Here is a 21156-nt window from a genome sequence, read left to right as displayed (position 1 = left end):
AGGTCCCCTGTGTCGTCTTTTCTCAAGACTAAACTTGCGTGGTTTCTTCTAATTCTTTTTCATTTTCTAAACCTTTTATTATTTGTGTTGCTCTCATCTGGACTCTTTCTAGTTTGTATACATCTTTCTTAAAATGTGGTGCCCAAAACATCTTTCTTAAAATGTGCTACTCCAGCTGAAGCCTCACCGGTGCAGAGTAAAGCAGAACAATTTACCTCCTTTGTCTGACATACATATTCTGTCAATACACCCCAGAATTATATTAGCTTTTTTGCAACTGCATCATATGGTTGACTCAAAATCCACTATAACCCCCAGATCTTTTCACCAATACTACAGCCTACTCAGTTATTCCTCATTTTGTGTTTGTGCATTTGATTTTTTCTTAGTAAGCACAGTACTTTGTATTGTCTTTAATGAATTTCATCTTGTTAATTTCAGACCACGTCTCCATTTTATTAGGCCCTTTTGAATTCCAATCCTGCCCTCCAAAGTGCTTTCCTTCTTATGTATTACCAGTAATAATTATTTTACAGACCAAATGAGGCCTTCATTTAACTTGGGCAGTGGTCTTCAGATCATGCCCTCAGTGACATATCTGTAACTTCAGTGGATTTGCACAGGTGTAAATAACTGAATTTACTTTACAACAAGTCAACCACAATGCTTATGGGATTGCTATGAGCAGGAGAAAACAATATAGATCTAGCTATCATTCTTCTGATTTGTCAATATTGTATTTCTTATTGGTATTCAGTAATATCGCTCCAATTAGTCCTCCCATCTTTTAATGTTTAGGAGTTGTACCAAGATTTTTTTTTTTTAAAATAAACTAAGGTGAATATGGTCCTTTCACACCTCTGGAGCAACAAGGTATAAATGTTCTTGGCCTATGGTTCTGAGCCATTTTTAATCTTTAATTTCCACATATTAGAATAATTACATATTCATCTCTTCCCCAGCAGTTATCCCCCGTAATTTTTCAGCCTTATTTTCCAGTTCTTGCATTTAGTTCACTTTGTCCTGGCCAACATTTGATAGAGAGCCTTGAAATTTTGGTCAGCAGAAGACAGCTTGGCCCCAGTTTTAATGTAATTGTTTTTTAAAAGATCTAGAAAAGTCTGCAGTGTCATTTTGGAGAGCATCTCCTGCCAACAGTGCTGTTTGCACTCGTGCTTTCGTTGGTGAAATGTGTGTTGGTCAGCAGTGTTTTTTCACATCTCGACTGACAAAAGTTTTACCAACAAAAGTGCTAGTTACTCCTGGGGGAATTCTGTGCCGCTGCATGTGTGCATTATTAATGTGACCCACGCATTTTTTTTCCCCACATAAAATAACTTCTAATGGAAAGTTGCTGCAGTTCCACCTTTTGCCCGCCAGGGGATACTGAGGCATTAGAACAGAGCAGCTGCTGATAGGGAAGGGAAGAGGTTGCCTGTCTGACAATGCTGTGCCTGTGGGGCCAGATCAGGAGATGGGATAAGGTGGGACACAGACAGTATGAGGTTGGGAGGTAACAGACTGGGGCTCCTATGGGCTATTGGGGAAGGACAGACTGGGACAAGGGCTAAATGGGTGTGTGTGCAGGGCCACATGGGCGAAGAAGGGTGGCAGTGGGGGCACAGGTACATGGGGACAAGGGGGAGGGGGTTCAGAGACAGATGGGGATGGGGAGGGGGTGCGTGGACACCTGGGGGGTGGCTGAGGATGGTGGGAATGGGTTTCTGAGTGGGGGTAGAGGGACACATGGGGACGGGAAGGTGTGCAACGACACATGGGGTACACGTGTAGAAGGGCAAGTCTACCTGACTAAATGGGAGAGGTTAGGGGTTAGCCAGGGTCTGCCTGGGGAAGGCTCCCTAACAAACCCTCCATGCCCCCCCCAAAACAAATAAACAAAAACCTGTTTCATATTTCTCCCACCCACATCCAGGTTCCTTCCCCCTCCCTCAGCTCCTCCATTACCCCTGACTCCCTCAAGCCTTTGCACTGCTTCTGAGAGGGGCGGGTAATAAGGTTCTGTATTGTAGTTTAAAGGAATTTCTCAACATTCTACATGTATGTGCCTAGTAAGGAATCTATTTGACAAAAAACATTTCCTGAATCTTTTTCATTGTCTGTATTGTTACAGACATACTTGCTGACAGGTATTTTGAAATACATTTATCAAAATAATTGTAAGTGGTGTTAAAATAATCCCCAGCTCCTAGGACACGATTAGTATAGGAGCTATGATGGTGCATCTCTCTTTTCCTGTTTGCCTGTTTTCTAGCCAGCAGTTTTTGTTAGACAGCTGCTGCGTCTGCTAATTTTCCCTCAGATGTCTTGTTCTTCCTTTCAGTACTGGACAGAGGGGCAGTCATCCAGGTGAAAGATCAGTGTTTTTCATGTGCTAACATATTTTGACAACAGCTCCTTTAAAACTGATCTTAAAAATCCTCCTTTTTAGATAGGCTGGAGGATGGTGGGTGCAGGTTATATAATATTACTGTAATTAAATATATGCAACAGGGAAACCTTAGGTTTTGTCTGCAATTATTCTTACATTCTTAAGGCAAAAAGAAAACTAGGAACTGTGAAACCCCTAAAGTTGGAGTGGCCTGAGTAACTTATAAATTCAGCAGGATTAGATATGGTTTTGGGTGTACTGACTTTCTGGCCCTGGCAGTTTCTCTGTTACTGGTGAGTTTTTGTCAACTCTGTTAAGGAGCCTGTGAGTTTCTTGAAAATTAAAGTATTTTAATCTCCCAGCTTTCCAAAGACACCAGTTCACATTTCAGGATAGATGTATACACCAAATTTGGAGATTTTAGAAAAAACTGTTGTTGAAATGATTATCTTAAAAACATCATAAAATGGAAAATTGGAAAACCTTTTTTTAAAACACATTTTTCATATTTCAAATATTCTTTGTCCTTTTTGTCTGACTTGCCTCAGTTTTTCCTCAGATTGTCCTTTCACCCCCTCATGGATTCACCAAGGGCAAGTCATGCCTGACTTCTATGACGAGATAACTGGCTCTGTGAATGAGGGGAAAGCAGTGGACGTGTTATTCCTTGACTTTAGCAAAGCTTTTGATACGGTCTCCCACAGTATTCTTGCCAAGAAGTTAAAGTAGTACGGGCTGGATGAATGGACTATAAGGCGGATAGAAAGGTGGCGAGATCATCAGGCTCAACAGGTAGTGATCAATGGCTCCATGTCTAGTTGGCAGCGGGCATCAAGCAGAGTGTCCTAAGGGTCGGTTCTGGGGCTGGTTTTGTTCAATATCTTCATTAATGATCTGGAGGATGGAGTTGACTGCACCCTCATCAAGTTTGCAGATGACACTAAGCTGGGAGGAGTGGTAGATGTGCTGGAGGATGTAGGATACAGGGGAACCTAGACAAATTAGAAAGAAATCTGATGGGGTTCACCAAGGACAAGTGCAGAAGAATCCCATGCACTGCTACATACTAGAAACCGAATGACTAGGCAGCAGTTCTGCAGAGAAGGACCTAGGGGTTACAGTGTGTGAAGCTGGATTTGAACAGTGTGCCCTTGTTACCAAGAAAGCTAATGACATTTTGGGCTGTGTAAGTAGGGGCATTGCCAGCAGATGGAGGGATGTAATCATTCCCCTCTATTCGACATTGGTGAGGCCTCATCTGGAGTACTGTGTCCAGTTTTGGGCCCCGCATTACAAGAAGGATGTGGAAAAAAGAATTCAGCGGAGGGCAAAAAAATTATTAGGAGGCTGAAGCACATAACTTACGAGGAGAGGCTGAGGGAACCGGGATTGTTTAGCCTGCAGAAGAGAAGAATGTGGGGGGATTTGATAGCGACTTTCAACTGCCTGAGAGGGGTTCCAAAGAGTATAGATCTAGACTGTTCTTAGTGGTAGCAGATGACAGAACAAGGAGCAGTGGGGGAGGTGTAAGTTGGATATTAGGAAAAACTTTTTCACTAAGAGGGTGGTGAAGCACTGGAGGGAGGTGGTGGAATCTCCTTCCTTAGAGGTTTTTAAGGCCCGGCTTGACAAATCCCTGGCTGGGATGATTTAGTTGGGGATTGGTTCTGCTTTGAGCAGGTGGTTGGACAAGATGACCTGCTGAGGTCCCTGCCAACCCTGATATTCTATGATTCTATATAAACCTGTTGTTAGTGGGAATTGCCCATTCTTTAGGTATTTAAAGTCATGCTGTTGGCTGATGAGATCTTTTTTCCTGTCTAACCACTGAAAACTTTCAATGTGAATAAAAGCAGCAAAGAATCCTGTGGCACCTTATAGACTAACAGACGTTTTGGAGCATGAGCTTTCGTGGGTGAAATTTCCACTACATGCACCTGACGAAGTGGGTATTCACCCACGAAAGCTCATGCTCCAAAACGTCTGTTAGTCTATAAGGTGCCACAGGATTCTTTGTTGCTTTTACAGATCCAGACTAACACGGCTATCCCTCTGAATGTGAATAAAAGTCTTTCTTTTTCCCTCCATTTCGTTTTCATTTTTTCCCCATACCCACTTCTCCTATTGTTAAGGTCCGCGGGAGGGGAGCTTTGTAGGCTTCATAATAGCTATTGGAGAAAGGCTCTGCTCTCCGACTTTACATTGCAATGTAACTTTTGGTTTATATAAATATTATATAATTAATGCATTTCCTATTATCAGATGCTGGGTGCAGTGGCACATGCCTGTAATCACGGCTACTTGGAAGGCTGAGGCTAGTGAATCACTCAGGGGTTCTAGGGTGTGGTGCACTATGTCAATCGGGTGTCCAGTGCCACTGACAGCCTGGCCAGCAGGTGGCCGAATGACTGGCTAAAACAACATGAATGACATGTTGTGATTGGCGCTCTCTCTGTGAGGGTTGATAGACCGATCGATCAAGGTGATATTAGCAGACACATCATTCATATGTAGATGCCCTACTGCTTCATCACATTTCACTCTTAAAGAAAAAATTTATACAATTCTTGAAATAGCTTGATGCTTGCTAGACTTGTATGTCTTTTAAAATAATTGCTACACATTTAATAAATATATGAAATGAACAGTATAGAGCCAAGAACATATATCATTATGGAACAAGAATAAGGGGCAAAGGTTAAGTTTGGGCAGGCATTGCAAGTTGGGTAGGGTGATGATAATTAAAGATGGTTTATATGGCAATAGAGAATTGGCGAGATCACTTAATTATTCATTTCCAGACATTCTAATCTTTTTTGTAAAGTAATACTTTTGTAAACAAAGTGCAATGTAGTTTTTGTGTACTACCTGAACTTTGAAATACTCTGAACCTTAATTTATTTGTAACCAAGCTTTTTTTTTGCAAAATTATGCTAGTCACTATTCTATGTAACAATGGCCATTAACTCTTTAGCAGGATGTATTAAACTCATCTGGTGGAGATGTCTGGATTCCATTTTTAATTATTGTCAGTGGGTTGGAGTATAAATTGTGGACTAGATATGCTACCCTTAATCTACAACAGAACTTACTCATGTGAATATGATGTTTGCACAAAGATTATAAGAATGACCATACAGACCAATGGTGCATCTAGCTCAGTATTGTGTCTTCTAACAATGGTCAGTGCCAGATGAAGAAGGAATGAACATAACAGGGCAACTTCGACTGATGCATTCTTTTGTTGTCCAGTCTCTGCTTTTGGCAAGTGAAAGATTTAGGGACAGCCAGAGCATTGCACTGAGTCCCTGGCCATCTTGGCTAATAGCTATTGATTGAACTGTCTTCCATGAACTTGCCTAATTTTTTTTAACCCAGTTAGACTTTTCTTCTTCGCAAGTCCCATGATAATGAGTTCCACAGGCTGACTATGCATTGTGTGAAGTACTTCCTTATGTTTGTTTTAAGTCTACTGACTATTAATTTCATTACTGACATCTGGTTCTTGTGTTGTGTGAAGGTGTAAATAACACTTTTTCTCTATACCAATTATAACTGTGTAGACCTCTGTTATATCCTCCCTATAATCATCTATTTTCTAAGACTGAATAATCCTAGTCATCTTTTTTAGTCTCTCGTCATATGAAAGCTGTTCCATAACCCTTATAATTTTTGTTGCTCTTGTCTGTACCTTTTCCAATTCTAATATTTCTTTTTTCAGATGAGGCAACTGGAACTGTCCGCAGCATTCAATGCGTGGGGTTACCATAGCTTTATATAGTGGCATTATGATATTTTCTGTTTTATTATTTAGCCTTTTCCTAACAGTTTCTAACATTATATGAATATTAATTACTACTCTTATTATTATTATTATTATTTTATTATGCTAATGTTTTCTTAGCGTTCTTGACCTCCACTGCACAGTGAATAGATGTTTTTCAGAGAACTATCCACGATGACTCCAAGATTTCTTTCTTGAGTGGTGGGAGCTAATTTACACCCTATCATTTCATGTGTGTGTTTGGAATTTTTTTTTCCAATGTGCATTTACTTTGCATTTATCGGCATTGAAGTTCATCTGCCATTTTGTTTTGTTTTGTTTAGTGTGATATCTTTGTAACGGTTTGCAGTCAGTTTTGGATTTAATTTTTGTGGGTAATTTTGTGTCAACTGCAAACTTTGCTGCCTCGCTGTTCTCCCTCTTTTCCAGATTGAACAGCACAAGTCCCAGTACAGATTCTTGGGGGACTCTGCTATTTACTTCTCTCCATTATGAAAACTGGTAGTTTATTCCTGTCCTTTGTTTCTTATCTTTTAACCGGCTACTGATCTGTGAGAAGACTTTCCCTCTTATCCCATGACAACTTACTTTTATTAAGAGCCTTTGGTGAGAGACCTTATCAAAGGCTTTCTGAAAATCCAAGTACACTATATCCATTGAATCACCGTTTTCTACATGCTTGTTCGCTCCTCCGCAAAATTCTAATAGGTTGGTGAGGCATGAAATCCCTTTACAATAGTCATGTTGACACTTCCCCAATGCTTAGTGTTTGTGTCGGATATTTACTATAGTTTGAACTGGTTTGCCTCATACTGAAGTTAGGCTACTGGTTGTAATGGCCGGTTTTGCTTCTAGAGCTTTTAAAAAAAAAAAAGTCATTACATTAGCTATCCTCCAGTCATCTGGTACACAGGCTGATTTAAGTGAAAGGTTGCATATCACAGTTAGTAGTTCTATAATTTCATATTTGAATTGCTTTAGAACTTTTGGGCGAATGCCATTGAGTCCTGGGGACTTACTACTGTTTAACTTATCAATTTTTTTCCAAAACCTCCTCTATTGACACCTCAGGGTTCCTCAGATTTGTCACCTAAAAGGAATGGCTTGGATGTGAGGATCTCCCCCCATACCTGCGTTGTAGGCAGATGCAAAGAATTAATTTAGTTTCTCCATCAGGGCTTTGTCTTCCTTTAGTGCTCCTTTAGCACCTCAGTCATCCAATGGTCCCATTCCTGCTTTTGATGTACTGGCAAAAAATGCTGTTAGTTTTTGTGTCCTTAGCTCATTGCTCTTCAGATTCTTCCTTGGCTTGCCTTTGTTATACTTTATACTTTGACTTGCCAGACTTCATGCTCCTATCTTCTTCAGTAGGATTTGTCTTCCATTTTTAAAAGAATGCCTTTTTACTTCCAACTTCCTCTTTTACTCTGCTGTTTAGCCATGGTTGCATTTTTTGGTCCTCTTACTCTTCTTCTTAAATGGGGGTGGGTGGATGGGTGGGAGGGAATGCATTTAGTTGGAGCCTCTTTATGATATTTTTAAATAGTCTCCATGCAGAGTGCAAGCATTTCTCCTCTGCGTCTGTTCCTTTCAGTTATTGTTTAACTAGCTTATTCATTTTTGTTTTGAAGTTAAATGCTGCTGTGGTAGGTTTCTTTGGCATTCCCCCGCTCCCCTCCCCCTATGTTAAATTTAATTACATTATGGTCACTATTATTGTGTAGTTCAGCTGTACTCAGCTCTCGGACCATGTCCTGTGCTCCATTTAGGACTAAATCAAGAATTAAATTACGTCTCCCCTTGCGGGTTCCAGAACAAGCAGCTCCAAGAAGCAGTCAGCTTCTAATCTGTGTACTGTGCTTCTAACCTTTCCCTCATTCCATCCACTAAAATGATTAGTAATTAAATGTTGACACTGAAACATCACCAGTGGGCTTTAGAGTTGACACTTCAATTAAATTATTTGGTAACAGGGTAGCTCACACCTCTGAGTCAATGTTTGAGGCTGTATTCAGATTCAGGCAGATATTGTGTCAGTTTACACTCGTATCACATTAAGGTGTGTGTGCGTGTGCTGGTTTTTTCCCTTTCAACCTTAAGGCTAAGAAACTTTTTAAAAATTAGAGTTTAGATTTTGAGCAATCTGAATGCGTCCTATGGGATGCTGTGACATTACCCAGGGTACAATATGGACTGTTGAACAGCTGTGCCCCCTCAGTTCTCCATCTTGAGGTGCCATTTATGCTGGTTCGCTATGAGAATAACCATTCCTGATCTGCTCACACACAGCATCCAGAATGTAAATTATTCCTAGCTATACTGTATAAGTGCTATAGCCAGCCACTTTTGAATTGCACTGCAGAGCAACACTGCAACAAATTCCCAGTCCCAGATTTTCCCCTAGAAATGTGCGTCTTCTATTACCCAGCCCTTTATTGGACAACACAAGCTCATATAAAGTCCATCGTTTTATTAATAGAAAATGATATGCACAAATCCTGTTAACTCAAATGGAGTTTCCCAAACAAGCACACTGGTTTAGATAAAAGAATAAAACAAGTTTATTAACTACAACAAGATTTTAACTGATTACAAGTAATGAGGCATAAAAGTCAGAACTGGTTACAAAGAAATAAAAGGTAAAACACAACAAAGACCTAATTTAACTAAATTAATTCAGATCAAAAGTCTCTCACTACTTGCTTCTTCATCAGTCTTACTGGCTGAATTCTTTTCAGACAGGATTCTTCCCTCAGTCCAAAGCTGTTTTTGTTCCTCAGGTGTTGTGGCTGCTGTGGATAGTGAGGAAGGGAAGAATATCTTGGTGCATCTGTTCCCCATTCTTATACCTTTTCCTCTTTGAGAATCAGCTCCAGCTGGGGTTCAGGATACAGGAAGTGTGTGAGGATGAGAATTTCCAGCTGTTTCTTTGCCAAGATGTAAATTTCTCGCCCACACCCTTTTTTCCTGCCAAAGAATAGCTGCTTAACTAGGTGATGATCCATTTGATTTCATTGTGTCAGTTTGCCTTTTGTCTCTGAGGAACTGGTTTGTGGCTGCTTCCCCAAATTTGGAATATGTCTTAGTAAGATCACACAGTAGGGTTCTGGCTTTCTGCTAAATCTGAGAGTTGGACACTGGTTGGTGAAGGCCATTGGGTAAGTCCATTGTTGGTTGAAATGTTCGGTGTGTCCCTATCAAGAATGAGGATGGAAAAGGAAACCAGTGATTCTTAAAGAGGCTAGTATTATCATCAGTCCTGCACAACATATAATTAGGCCACAAAATGGGTGGAGGAGGAGGAGACGCATGGACTGTGGTTTTGGAGTATTCGGTTCTCTGATGACATCCATCTCTACACTCAGCCATGTTGGATTTGGCTTCTGTTGACTAAGTATTAGATTACCGTAATGCCCTTTACATGGGGCTACTCCTTGAAGGCATTTGGAAGGTGAAGCTAGCACAGAATGCCCTTTAGTCAGTGCTCTAGGGCCTGCATTAGCTTCCAAAAAGTTTCTAGAATTCAGTAGTGGAGTTAACCTATAAACCTGTAAATGGTTTGGAATCTAATTACCTGAGATGCTACTTCTGTCTACCATACTGCTGAAGCTGCAATTAGTGGAGGTGCTCAAACTGGAGCTTTCTTGTTTTGAGAAGTGGGGAGATGCTGACCAGACACACACTCAGAGAGATTCTCTGTTTTTGAACTTGCGCCTCTAACTTGGTCTGCTGTTGTCAGAATTTGTTTTCTTGACATGCTGCAAATCCCATCTTTATCTTCCAGTAATGGTGAGTGAGTGGGCTGAGGACTGGAGGGTCTGTTTTTTAATCCTCTTATTAGCTGGTGAATATTTGTGTATGTTGAGATGGGAAGAGCAGTCCTTTACAGTGTATATTTGTATTATGAAATTTAATTTATGAAATGAGTGCTCACAGCATGAGGTGGGCATGTGCAGCAGCTTTCATATGTATAAAGAAATGAAAGTGTCAGTGCTCTGTATAGCTCTTGATAGCAAATTAAAGCATTTCCTCACACAGCTCTGTGCCAGTACAACTCAGTACAGACTTGAAACAGCCCACCCAAATTGTGGCCTTTTGAGCATAGAATGCTAGTTATGCTAAACTGTAATAGTTTCTTATATTCAGAATATTGAAAGAAAACATTTACATAAACTGCATATGAAGCTGTGCGGTTCCCCTGCAAGACTTTGGGGTAGAATCTTTGGAAGGGACTGCTTCTGTGTTATCTTAAACTGTCTGGGAAAAGGGTTCTTGGGGGGATGTTTATTACTTGCTTTGTCCTTCTGACAGCAGAGGTCCTCTGGGTGTGGCTTGCAGCTGTTTACTAGAGCCAGTGACTTTTAGGAAAGGCTACTGGAAGATAACTTATCCCGCAAGTAACAGGAATCTTGAATTATGAAAAATATTGAGGTTTTATGAAGGTGTCTAAGTTCAATAGTTGAAAATTTTCCAAACATTAATGCTCATTTTGAATCTCTTTAAAACTTTTATTTTAAACGTTAATTTGATGTGGATGGTTGAAATCGCAAAAGGTTTTATACGGATAATATTTTTCCATATGGCTTGCTCTGAAAGTAACTGGAGTATAGACAGAAGGAACAGTTGCTAAAAGAGGATTTTTATATGTCCCTCTAAGTTAAGGAATCATAGTTATAGGTCTCAAACCTCTGTTGTGTTTTAATATCTATTCAACAGTCAGTCATCTTTATAGATTAAAATTGCATATTTATGACTTTAACCTATATAAGCTAAATGTTAGGTATTGAAATATCTGTCTGTAGTTATTTTAGGTTTAAAAAGGCACTTTTCTAAAATAATGATCACTATATGCTTACCTATAAAACTTCCCATTTTAATCCATTTTCATAGCTTCATTCTTTTGAGTACATTTGATTAAACTAAAAAGGCAGTTACAATTAAAATATTTGTTATACATTTAGAGGCTATAGTTCGAAGTATAATGTCATCTTTAATGTTTTTGTTGCAGGTATATGATGATGATTGATGGCAAGAATGAAGTTTATATGATTGACAGAGATAACTCAGTGTTTCATGTATCTAACCTGGAGTTTCCATTTCGTAAAGATCTTCGCACACATTTAACGAATACTCTGTTGGATGGGGTAAGGTGCATAATGTTTATTACAATGCTATTTTTCTGTGTTCAGCACCTAAGCCATATTTGCAGTCCTGGGGATAGTGAATGTTAGAATTACAATAGTAATGTGTTCAGTACCTAATAGAGAGTGATGACCACATTTTCCATTCGTCATTTGTTACCAGTCCATCCATAAAGTAGCAATGCTGACTGCTCAGCAGGGGCTGAAATCAAGATGTTGATTGGCAGCCTCTGAAAAAGAGGAGGAAGAAAGCAAAAAGGAATAAAACATGACATGAATCTTTACACTAGTCTCCGTCGATGTTGGAAACACTGCAAGTGAACTGAATTATCTTCTACTTCTTTTTCAAGACTCATGTGCTAACCTTTAAATGAACTCGCGTTGAAAGGAGCCGTTTGTTGTTTGTTCTCCCACCTTCATTTTTCAGCTGATTTTAATTATTGTCTTGTGGTTTATGTGCTGTTTTCACCCTCTATGTTAAAGTTTATCTATTTATCTCTGACTAAAAACTTCAAGCAGCGCTGAAAATTTACATAAACTTAAATGGGCCTGATAGTTTGGCAATATTTTAAACTGGCAGATTATCTGGAAATTTATAAAATACCCGTAATTGTTAAGTAATCAGCCCAGCCTTTTAAACCGAATATTGCTTTCCAGAGTTGTTAAGAGGAGAGAGCAACTCCTCTTCACCTATCTTTTTGGGGAGAAAATGGCTGCATTGGCTAGCAGGTCATGGGAGGGTTGGAATCTGCCCAAGGGGAGGGGAATGATACTGACACCATTGGCTGTCACCTGGATGGAGACTAGGTAAGTGAAGCCTTCCTGATAGGTCTGCTCTTACAGCTATCGGGGTGACCAAAGGCAGGAAGTCCTGCCTTTTGATCCCTGGATTTTTCTTGAAAAGACGACCCTGCTGCTGCCACCACTGCTGTTCCCATTTCCTTTGCCTTCTGGAGCTTGTGCTCCCTCCTGTTGTGGTCTGTACCACCCCTTGGGCTTTCCACATTTAGGAATCATTCTCTTTCCGCTCCTTAATGAGCTACTATGCCTAAAGAAGGTCACAAACCAAGCTGTCATCTTAAGAGTGGGCTGTTTAAAGGAGCTCTGTGCCCTTTGAGCAGCAGTGGGAGGCAGAGAATCAGGCAACTAACTATAGAGACAAAGCTCCTGCACCCCCTTGCAGCAGTAGAAAGCAGGGAGCACCAGGAAAACAGAAGTACACAGCTGAGGAGCGTTGCAGGAGGGTTGTGTACCTTTGTAAAGATGAGAACTGCTGCAGCCAAGGAATCTATAAATCACTCGAGGTAATTGGGTCCCCTGATAGTCCATACTACTGCTCTTTTTGTCCCTTCTACTCATTTCCCCGGACGCTTAAGAGAAGTAAAGCTCTCTCAAGGCTCACAAACTGCAAGCAGTCTTTGTCCACTGTCACTCATCCGTAACTCACATAGTGATTATGGTTGCCATATTGTTGAAGTCTCTGCAGCTTTTCTGTAGCCACTCAGTAAGGTTGTGTATTGTCAGCATAATTCAGACAGTTTTTCTGGTGACATGCTGAGTATCTTTCTAAGGGCTAGTCTACACTGGCAACATTAAAGCGCTTCTGGCAGAGCTTTAATGTGTCTCGTGTGGTTGTGGTGCAGCTCTCTCCCAGCGTTCTTAAAAAAAACAAAATACCTTCATGAGGGGCATAGCTCCCAGTGCTGGGGCACTGTTTACACTGATGCTTTATAGCGCTGCAACTTGCTGCGCTCAGGGGGGTGTTTTTTCACACTCCTTTGTGAGAAAGTTGCAGCGCTGTTAATTGCCAGTGTAGACAAGCCCTAAGACAAATGGCTGAGTAGGGAACCAGAAGTGGTTATATTACTCTGCATTCCTTACTTTCTCCCATTTAATGGGCTAGCCCTCCTACCTTTCTGTCCTTATCCACAAAGGTAGTAACCCTAAACTCAGAATTCCAGAGTTACCTCATGCTCTCCTCAGGGATCTCACAGTTGGGTTTGCAGCAATGGTGGGTCTCCTGTCACTTACCCAAGTGTCAGATTTTGTCTTAAAAAATTCCTCGGCGTGCCACCAAAAGAAATCTGAATTACACTGATAATGGACAGCCTGAGTAAGTGGCTCCAGTGCAGCTGCAGAGACTTCAGGAAAATGGTGACCACAATGACTATGTGGGCAGTGGGTGAATGGGAGTGGACAAAGATTGGCTGCAGCTTATGAGCCCTGAAAGAGCTTGATGGTACAGTGACTTTCCTAGCCATCAGGCATGTTTTCACACAGCTATACCAATGAGAATGCTACCAAAATGAAAATGCAGGGGGGTGAATTTGTGGATGGCTTCTCTCCTATATATAGAACTGTTGTTATTGTTACCCATGGCTGTTATGCAGCATGAAACCCTGACACCTCAATAAATATCGGAGTGACGAGAGCTACAGACAAATTGGTTATCTGCTTTCAGGACCTATGAATACCTTGTATGTGCAAAGTAAACTAAACAATGTCTTGTCTTATTAAAATATAAGTGTCTCATACAATTTAATGTCTAGTTATGGGGATGTATAGACTCTCTGATGTTATTTGTATTACTGTATAGCCTCCTAGGTGCTAGTCATGGGCCAGGAACGTAAGCATTATACGGACACAGAACAAAAAGCCTATACTTGCCCCAAAGAGTATAAATATAAAACAAGAGTTGACAAATGGATAAAGACAGATGAGCAAGAACAAGGAGACAATGAGACAGTATTGGTCAGCATGTTAGGCAGTGGTCTCAGCACACCAGCAGCATAACTGTTGTCTAGTTTTTTGTAGGTATCGTGAAAAAGGAGAACTTTAAGGAGAGTATGAAGGTGGCATATGATTGATTTTGTGAATGTTTACAGAGAGCACCTCCCGACTGTGAGAGGTAACATGGTACACTGTTGCAAGGGCAAGCAGCCTACATGGCTTTGGCCTTTTGGGGTCTGACCTCAGAGCATTCAGCACCCGCATTCACCGTGTGCTTCCTGCAGCAAGTCCGCCTGAGTGGGGCTCCTGGGGAAGCCAAAGGGCCCTACACCCCAACTCTGCAATCAGCTGTGACTCCGCAAGAGTGTAAAGTGGAAGGTTTATTAGTTGACAGGTACACAGCGTAGATCAGAACTTGCTAGCACAGAAATTAATGACTTTCAGCCACATTCATTTTGGGGGAACCCTGGGCCAGATGCCCTAAACTCCCCCCTCTTTAAGTCCCTCACAGCAGATTGAGCTGGACCCCATTGCCTGGCCTCTGACATGCCCATTGTTTCTCCCCTGGGCTTTGTCCTGCTTCCCAGGCAAAATGTTTCCTGATCACATTCTCCCTCCTGCTTCTCACGTTATGAAGGGATCAGCAATAGCTTATGTGCAGGCAGCTGGGCAGCCTCATCTGCCCCCAAGGGTCTCAGCAAAAGTCACACACCCTTATTCCCACCACAGAGGCACTGGTACAGTACACAGGAAAACTGAGGCATACAGTATTAATGCAGGACAGTAAGACTCGCATGCAACGTAACAAGAGGGAAAACCTCACTTCATCACAAAGATGATGCCTAATTTACAGGTCTGAGTGTAGGCAGGAGGGTGGTAATGTTCAGTGATAGAAAAAAGAGGTAGCAGAGACGATTTGGAGGGGAAGATTAAGAGCTCTGTTTTAGCCATCCTTAAGCTGACAGCTAAACATCCATGAGGAGATGTTGGAGAGGCAGTTGCAGACTTTTGTTTGGACAGGAGGAGACAGGTTAAAGTAAAGGTAGATCTGTAAGTTATCAGCATAGAAATGGTAGTTGCATTTGTGTTTCCAGATGAGTAGCCAGACATAAGTTATAAAGGGAGAAGAGAAGGGGGACAAGGACAGAGTCCTGTGGTGCCCCTACAAAAAGTTGGATGGGGGATGAGACGTGCCAAAGGACATGCTGAAGGAGGAAGAGAATTAGTAGGAGGGAAGAGTCACAGAGGGCATGGGTAGATAAGATTTCAAGAAGAGGAGCATGATTGACAGCGTTGAAGGAAGCTGAGGATGAAGTACTGGTTCTGAACTTTGGCTAAAATGAGGTTCTTAGAGTTTTTGACGAGAGCTATTTCAGTTGAGTGTAAGGCATGGAAGCCTGATTGGAGAGGGTCTAGGATGGAACGGGGGGAGAGGAACTCTACAGTGATTGTAGATAGTGCATTCAATGAGCTTGGAGATAAAAGGGAAAATAGAGATGAGGTGGTGATTGAAGTGGAAAGTGGGGTCCAGCCACCACCCCATTTTGTTTTTTAAGCTGGGCAAATATAAAGCATGCTTTTATTGTCTAGCTCCAGGGAGCTCAGGAGATCAGATGGGGTCACTGGGACAGGCAGAGGGATTTGAGGAGGGAAGATCAAATGATAAATGTCTGGATCTGTGACAGGGAGAAGGAGAATTGAAGGAGGGGAAGGAGTCATGTTATATTCTGTCAATTTTGTTCTGGAAAAATCCTCAAGGTCCTGTGCAGAGTATGAATTGTGGACAGAAGAAAAAGGTTTTGAGGAATGAGTCTAAGGTGGTGAAAAGGTAGCTGAAATTGTGGTCTTAGGATTCAGTTAAGTTGGAGTAGACTTGTTTAGCTAGAGAGACAGCAGAACTGAAGGATGACAGGAGAACAAATATGTAATGGAGGAAGTCAGCCTGACCACAAGATATCTGCCAGAGACACTGCAGTGCAAGAACATGAATAGGGGAAGCAGATGTTGAAGATGAGCCAGGGCTGGCATTGAAAGGGTGGACCTTGCAATGGTATTTAGAGGTACAAAACAGTTGAGTGTAGGATACAAAACATGGAGAGAGTGAAAAACTATCAATGGAAGGGCAGCCAGGGAGGACAAGAAGTTGTCCATGCTGATGAATTGCAAGTCAGAGATGCTGAATGATAGCATGTGGGAGGGTGTTGATGGGCAATGCTGAAAGAAATCAGGTAGTGGTTGGAGAGGGGAACTTCAGTTATTGAAAACCAAGTCCAGGGAATTTTTGGTGAATGGAAGAATTGAACCAGGTCAAATGATGAGGGTGAGGAAATTCTTAAATATATCAGATGCTGGAAGTCTGTCTGTGAATTTTCATGTACTCATTTGTCAGGGACTAAAATGAAGGATAAGAACACTGCAGAGAAACCAAGTGATTTCTTTGCATCAGGTCTAATTCAGAGGATTTTGGAGAAATACATACTTTTTTCAGTGAATAAAAGAGGAAGCACTGGAAAAAAGTCATAAATTAAATGGCAACAAGACTGGATGGCGTACATCCAAGAGTTCTTAAAGTAGTTTCAGAATGAGGATCCTGAGCTGCTAACATATATTTATAATCCTCATTAAAATCACATAGGCTATGTCTACACTATTGTTGGTTGACATAACTTATGTTGCTCAGGAGGGTGAATAAATTACCCCGACTGACATAAGTTACAACAGCATAAGGGCCGGTGTGGACAGCACTATGTTGGCAGAAGAGCTTCTCCCGCCAGCATAGCTTCTGCCACTCATGGGGGCTGGAGTAGTTAAGCCATTGGGACAGCTCTCTCCTGTCTGCTTAGAGTGGCTACAGTAGAGAGCTTACAGCAGTGCAACTGCATAGGTGCAGCTGCGCCACTGTAAACTCTGTAGTGTAGCTGTGACCTTATTAACCAGAGGACTGGAGGGTAATGTTTTAGAGCCAGTAGAACCTGAGTTATGGACACGGCGGGAATGGAGGTTGTCCGTAACCCTGAACACAGTGCAGTTTGGGATCCAGATCCAGCAGTTGACACTCTAGGCCAGGATTTAGCAGCCACGGAGCAACTGAGTTTGAAAGCTTGTCCCCCTCTGTGCAGAGAGGTGTGTTTGTGTGATATGTCCCCCTCCTGGGAGGAGAGAATGGGTTAAAAACAGCGTGGCCCCTCCCACCTGGGTGAGTGGGGGTAAAAATAGCACTCCTCTCCTGGCAATGGATGGGGTGAAAGCTGTGCAGACCCCAGTGTTGCTCCTGCTCTGCTGTCTCTGGCTGCCTTTACCTGGCAGCTGCACTGTCTTGCTGTGAGTGGGGGTGGAGGTAGGGGTAGGGTGAGGCAGGGCGAGGCAGCCCAGATGTGCCTACCTTTAAGATGCAATACAGGCACAGTACAGTACTTGATTTATTTTATTTTATTTTTTTAAATCTCTTTGTTGCTTGATTGGTTACTTGCAGTTTCAGATGGTGTCTGGTTGACCGGTCCGTCTGCAACTCTGGTGCTCATATCTTTGAGGTTCTACTGTATCTTTGTTAAAAGTGCCTGGGTTAATCTGTGAATTTCTGAAGTAAGCCTTATTTCCGTATCAGATAAACTTGTTGAAATGACAGTTAAGATGACCATGATATGATAAAGTAAAACCAGCACGGCTTCTTTTAAAGGAAATTGGGTCTCCCCAAATTTCTAGAATTCTTTGTGTTGAAAATTAGATGATGAACTAGTGGAAAAATATATTTGGACTTTCAAAAAGCTTTTGACAAATCCCATAATAAGTCTAAATAGTATGTTGTCAACATTACACAAGATCGATGGTGTTATGCCCTTATTCTATACTAGGATAGTGGTTTTATGTATTAATATCTTGGAAAGGGGGTAAATAGTGAGCAAAATTTGTAGAGAACAAAATAACTGGATTTTTTTTAGAACTCCGTATTAGAAGCAGAATTCTGTGCTAGATGGATCATTGGACTGACCTGGTATGGCAATTCCTACTGTGTTCCTATCATCTTATTTTCTTGAAGGACTGTTATATCGGTAACTAATCCTTTGAACATGCAATAGTATTGATGTTCTCTCCTGACTCAGGGCTCCCCTGACAAAATGTAACATCAAATTGGCATGTAAGCTGCTTCTTGTACACCTGGATAATTTTTTTCCAGTTGCTCCTCACATTTTGTGGGTGGTTTTACTATTATGATATGATGCCACTGGGTCCTCTTGCAGCCTTTGATGTGTTGAGTGGTTTCCAGATGGGAGGCTGGGGTATGGAAACCTCCTCCTTTGCTACCTAAACAAATACTTGTTTATCAGCCCTTGGAGTTCTGAGCATTGACAGATTTTACTTGCCACATTCCGGATCATTATGGGAGATGCATTAATGGCAAAACTGAGAGGACCTTCTACCATACAATTTTTTCCTTGCTGTTGAGATTGACACACATGTCTGGGAAGCCCAGCTTTTTCAGGACAAGTGGGATGTGCTCTCAGCTTGCCCAGAATCATAAACCACTGTGCTACCTCATTGCCTCAGCATGAGGTAGCTTTGCTGGAGTGTTATCTGTGAGAGTCAGCTCCTTATCCTACCTATCTGTCTGCCTCGCCAGCAAACTCCTCAAGATCTTGCCAGTCTTAACCTTGCCATGCAGATAACATTCAGTGTACTAGAGTTCCCCAGAGGCATATCTCTGAAGTGTCCAGGCCCTGTCACTGGACACTCACAGAAATTCCCAGGTTTTGCTGTCTCCAAAGAGACAGAATACCTACCAGCCAATTGGCTCAACTGAGATGCACACCTTATTTCACTATAACATTAGTGAGATGAATTTATAATAAAACAAGAATAACTTTATGAATCAAGAACAGAGATTTAAATATTAAACACAGATAATAGAAACAGAAGATGGTTACAAATAAAACCGAATAAAACAAGTTTGCTAATGTCTGAACATCTAACAGATTATAATCCTGGTCTCAGACAGTTCTTATATACAGTCATTTTTCAGCTTCCTCAACCCACATAGTTGAGAGGTCTGCCTTTCATAAATTCCAAGAGGACTGGCTTCCTTTTGTTCCTTAAATGATGGATAACAAAGGAGTCCCCTTTCTTCCCTTTTATAGCCCAGGAAACCTTTGAAAAGTAAGCCCAAAGAAAGTTCCTTTCCCCTGCTGCTTGTTTTTTGGGGTGCAGATGCCAAGTCCCTTCTTGATCCCTTAGTCAGTTTGCTCTTTCGATTAGCTTGATCACTTTATTTACCTTAGATGCAAATATACCTTTATTGTTCTTTTCCTGTAATCAGTCCATGTTGTTTCTTCATCCCTCTGTTAGCTTGCTTCAGGTAAATCCACATTCGTTTGTCTTAGGACAAGTTTGTCTATGGTCTCTTGCTCTCTGGCTTGGAGGGAGGCCGCTCTATCTCACTGGGTCAAGCAACAAACGACAGTTAATTCGAAGTCTATAGCTCTGGCCCCTGAACGGCGCAGAGCAGTCGGTGGTCTTGAGCCCAAGCTTCCAGGCTAAGGCACTCAGCACACACAGTCTGGGGCTCCATAGCCTTCTGGCTGGGGGAAACCAAAAACACAGCACGGCTTCTGGCCAAGGGGAAGTTGGCCACCATCCCAGGAGTGGGGTTGGAAGCAGGGGGTAGAGGGACCCGGGCCCACTCTTCTGAGTCCCAGTCCAGGGCCCTAATAGTGGCTGATGGCTCCACCACGGGGTCAGCGGGGATCCCACAGAAACAAGCTGACTGGCAGCAAAATCAGTTGAAAGTCTGGTTTCCCTGGGCTACTTCCTACCAGAGTCTGGGGATAGGGCTCTGTAGTCCACAAATCTTCCATTTCCTCGGGGTACATGGTTGGTGGCAGTCCTGGCAACTATTTCTCCAGGGTCAGTATCCTGGGGGAGGGGCAGTGCACAGTGCAGGTTCGGCTCCAGAGTTTTGCAGTTGACTGGAGACATCTGCCTCCTTTCCTGGCTCCGGCCCTACTGAGCTGCAGGGCCCGCCTTTTATACTTTCTGCCACAGCCCTCTGCTTCTGCCACAGGGGGTGGGGCTGGTTTGACTCTGCCTACCGGGGGATTGTAGTTGTTTCTTGCTCTCTGGCTTGGAGGGAGGCACTTTGCCTCACTACAGGCAGAATATCATTGGACAGAATTTCAAATGATAACTCTGTGGAACTGGCTGGTATTTTCCAAGCTCATCCTTTAAGTTTGATGTGGCCTATGCATTCCTTCTGCCATTGAATTAGCAAGGGTACATCTGCAGGAATTGCTCTGTCCACATATCTATTCAAGTGACACCATCATAGGACCTAATCACATCAGCCACGCCATTAGGGACTCGTTCACGTGCACATCTACCAACGTGATATATGTCATCATGTGCCAGCAGTACCCCTCTGCAGTGTACATTGGCCAGACCAGACAGTCTCTATGCAAAAGAATAAATGGACACAAATCTGACATCAGGAATCATAACATTCAAAAACCAATGGGAGAATACTTCAGCCTCTCTAACCACTCAGTGACAGATTTGAAGGTGGCTATTTTGCAACAAAAGAAACTTCAGAAACAGACTCCAAAGAGAGACTGCTGAACTCAAATTAATATGCAAATTAGATACAATTAACTGAGGCTTAAACAGAGACTGGGAATGGTTGGGTCATTACACTAACTGAATCTATTTCCCTATGTTAAGTTCTCCTCACACCTTCTATGGGTCATCTTAATTGTCACTTCAAAAGTTTTTTTTTTTTCCTCCTGCTGATGATAACTCATCTCAATTGATTAGACTCTTCCTTTTGGTATGTGTACTTTCACCTTTTCATGTTCTCTGTATGTATAAATATCTCCTGTCTGTGTGTTCCATTCTATGCATCCAAAGAAGTGAGCTGTAGCTGTCTGCCTCGCCAGCAAACTCCTCAAGATCTTGCCAGTCTTAACCTTGCCATGCAGATAACATTCAGTGTACTAGAGTTCCCCAGAGGCATATCTCTGAAGTGTCCAGGCCCTGTCACTGGACACTCACAGAAATTCCCAGGTTTTGCTGTCTCCAAAGAGACAGAATACCTACCAGCCAATTGGCTCAACTGAGATGCACAC

At 42.0% G+C, this 21156-nt stretch overlaps 1 protein-coding gene across 6 annotated transcripts in view; it reads left to right on the top strand.

The window, feature by feature from the left end:
• RNGTT (RNA guanylyltransferase and 5'-phosphatase) overlaps positions 1-21156 on the top strand; it is a 425454-nt gene that overhangs the window by 120802 nt on the left and 283496 nt on the right. For all 6 annotated transcript variants that reach the window (XM_030555911.1, XM_030555913.1, XM_030555914.1 and 3 more), the window contains exon 9: positions 11182-11317. In XM_030555911.1, coding sequence (XP_030411771.1) covers positions 11182-11317 — 136 coding nt within the window. The remainder of the gene's footprint in view (positions 1-11181; positions 11318-21156) is intronic.

The sequence above is a fragment of the Gopherus evgoodei genome, chromosome 3 (assembly GCF_007399415.2).
Source record: "Gopherus evgoodei ecotype Sinaloan lineage chromosome 3, rGopEvg1_v1.p, whole genome shotgun sequence".
Lineage (NCBI taxonomy): Eukaryota > Metazoa > Chordata > Testudines > Testudinidae > Gopherus > Gopherus evgoodei.
Note: the sequence above shows the minus strand (reverse complement) of the source record. Positions and strands in the feature narration are given on the sequence as shown.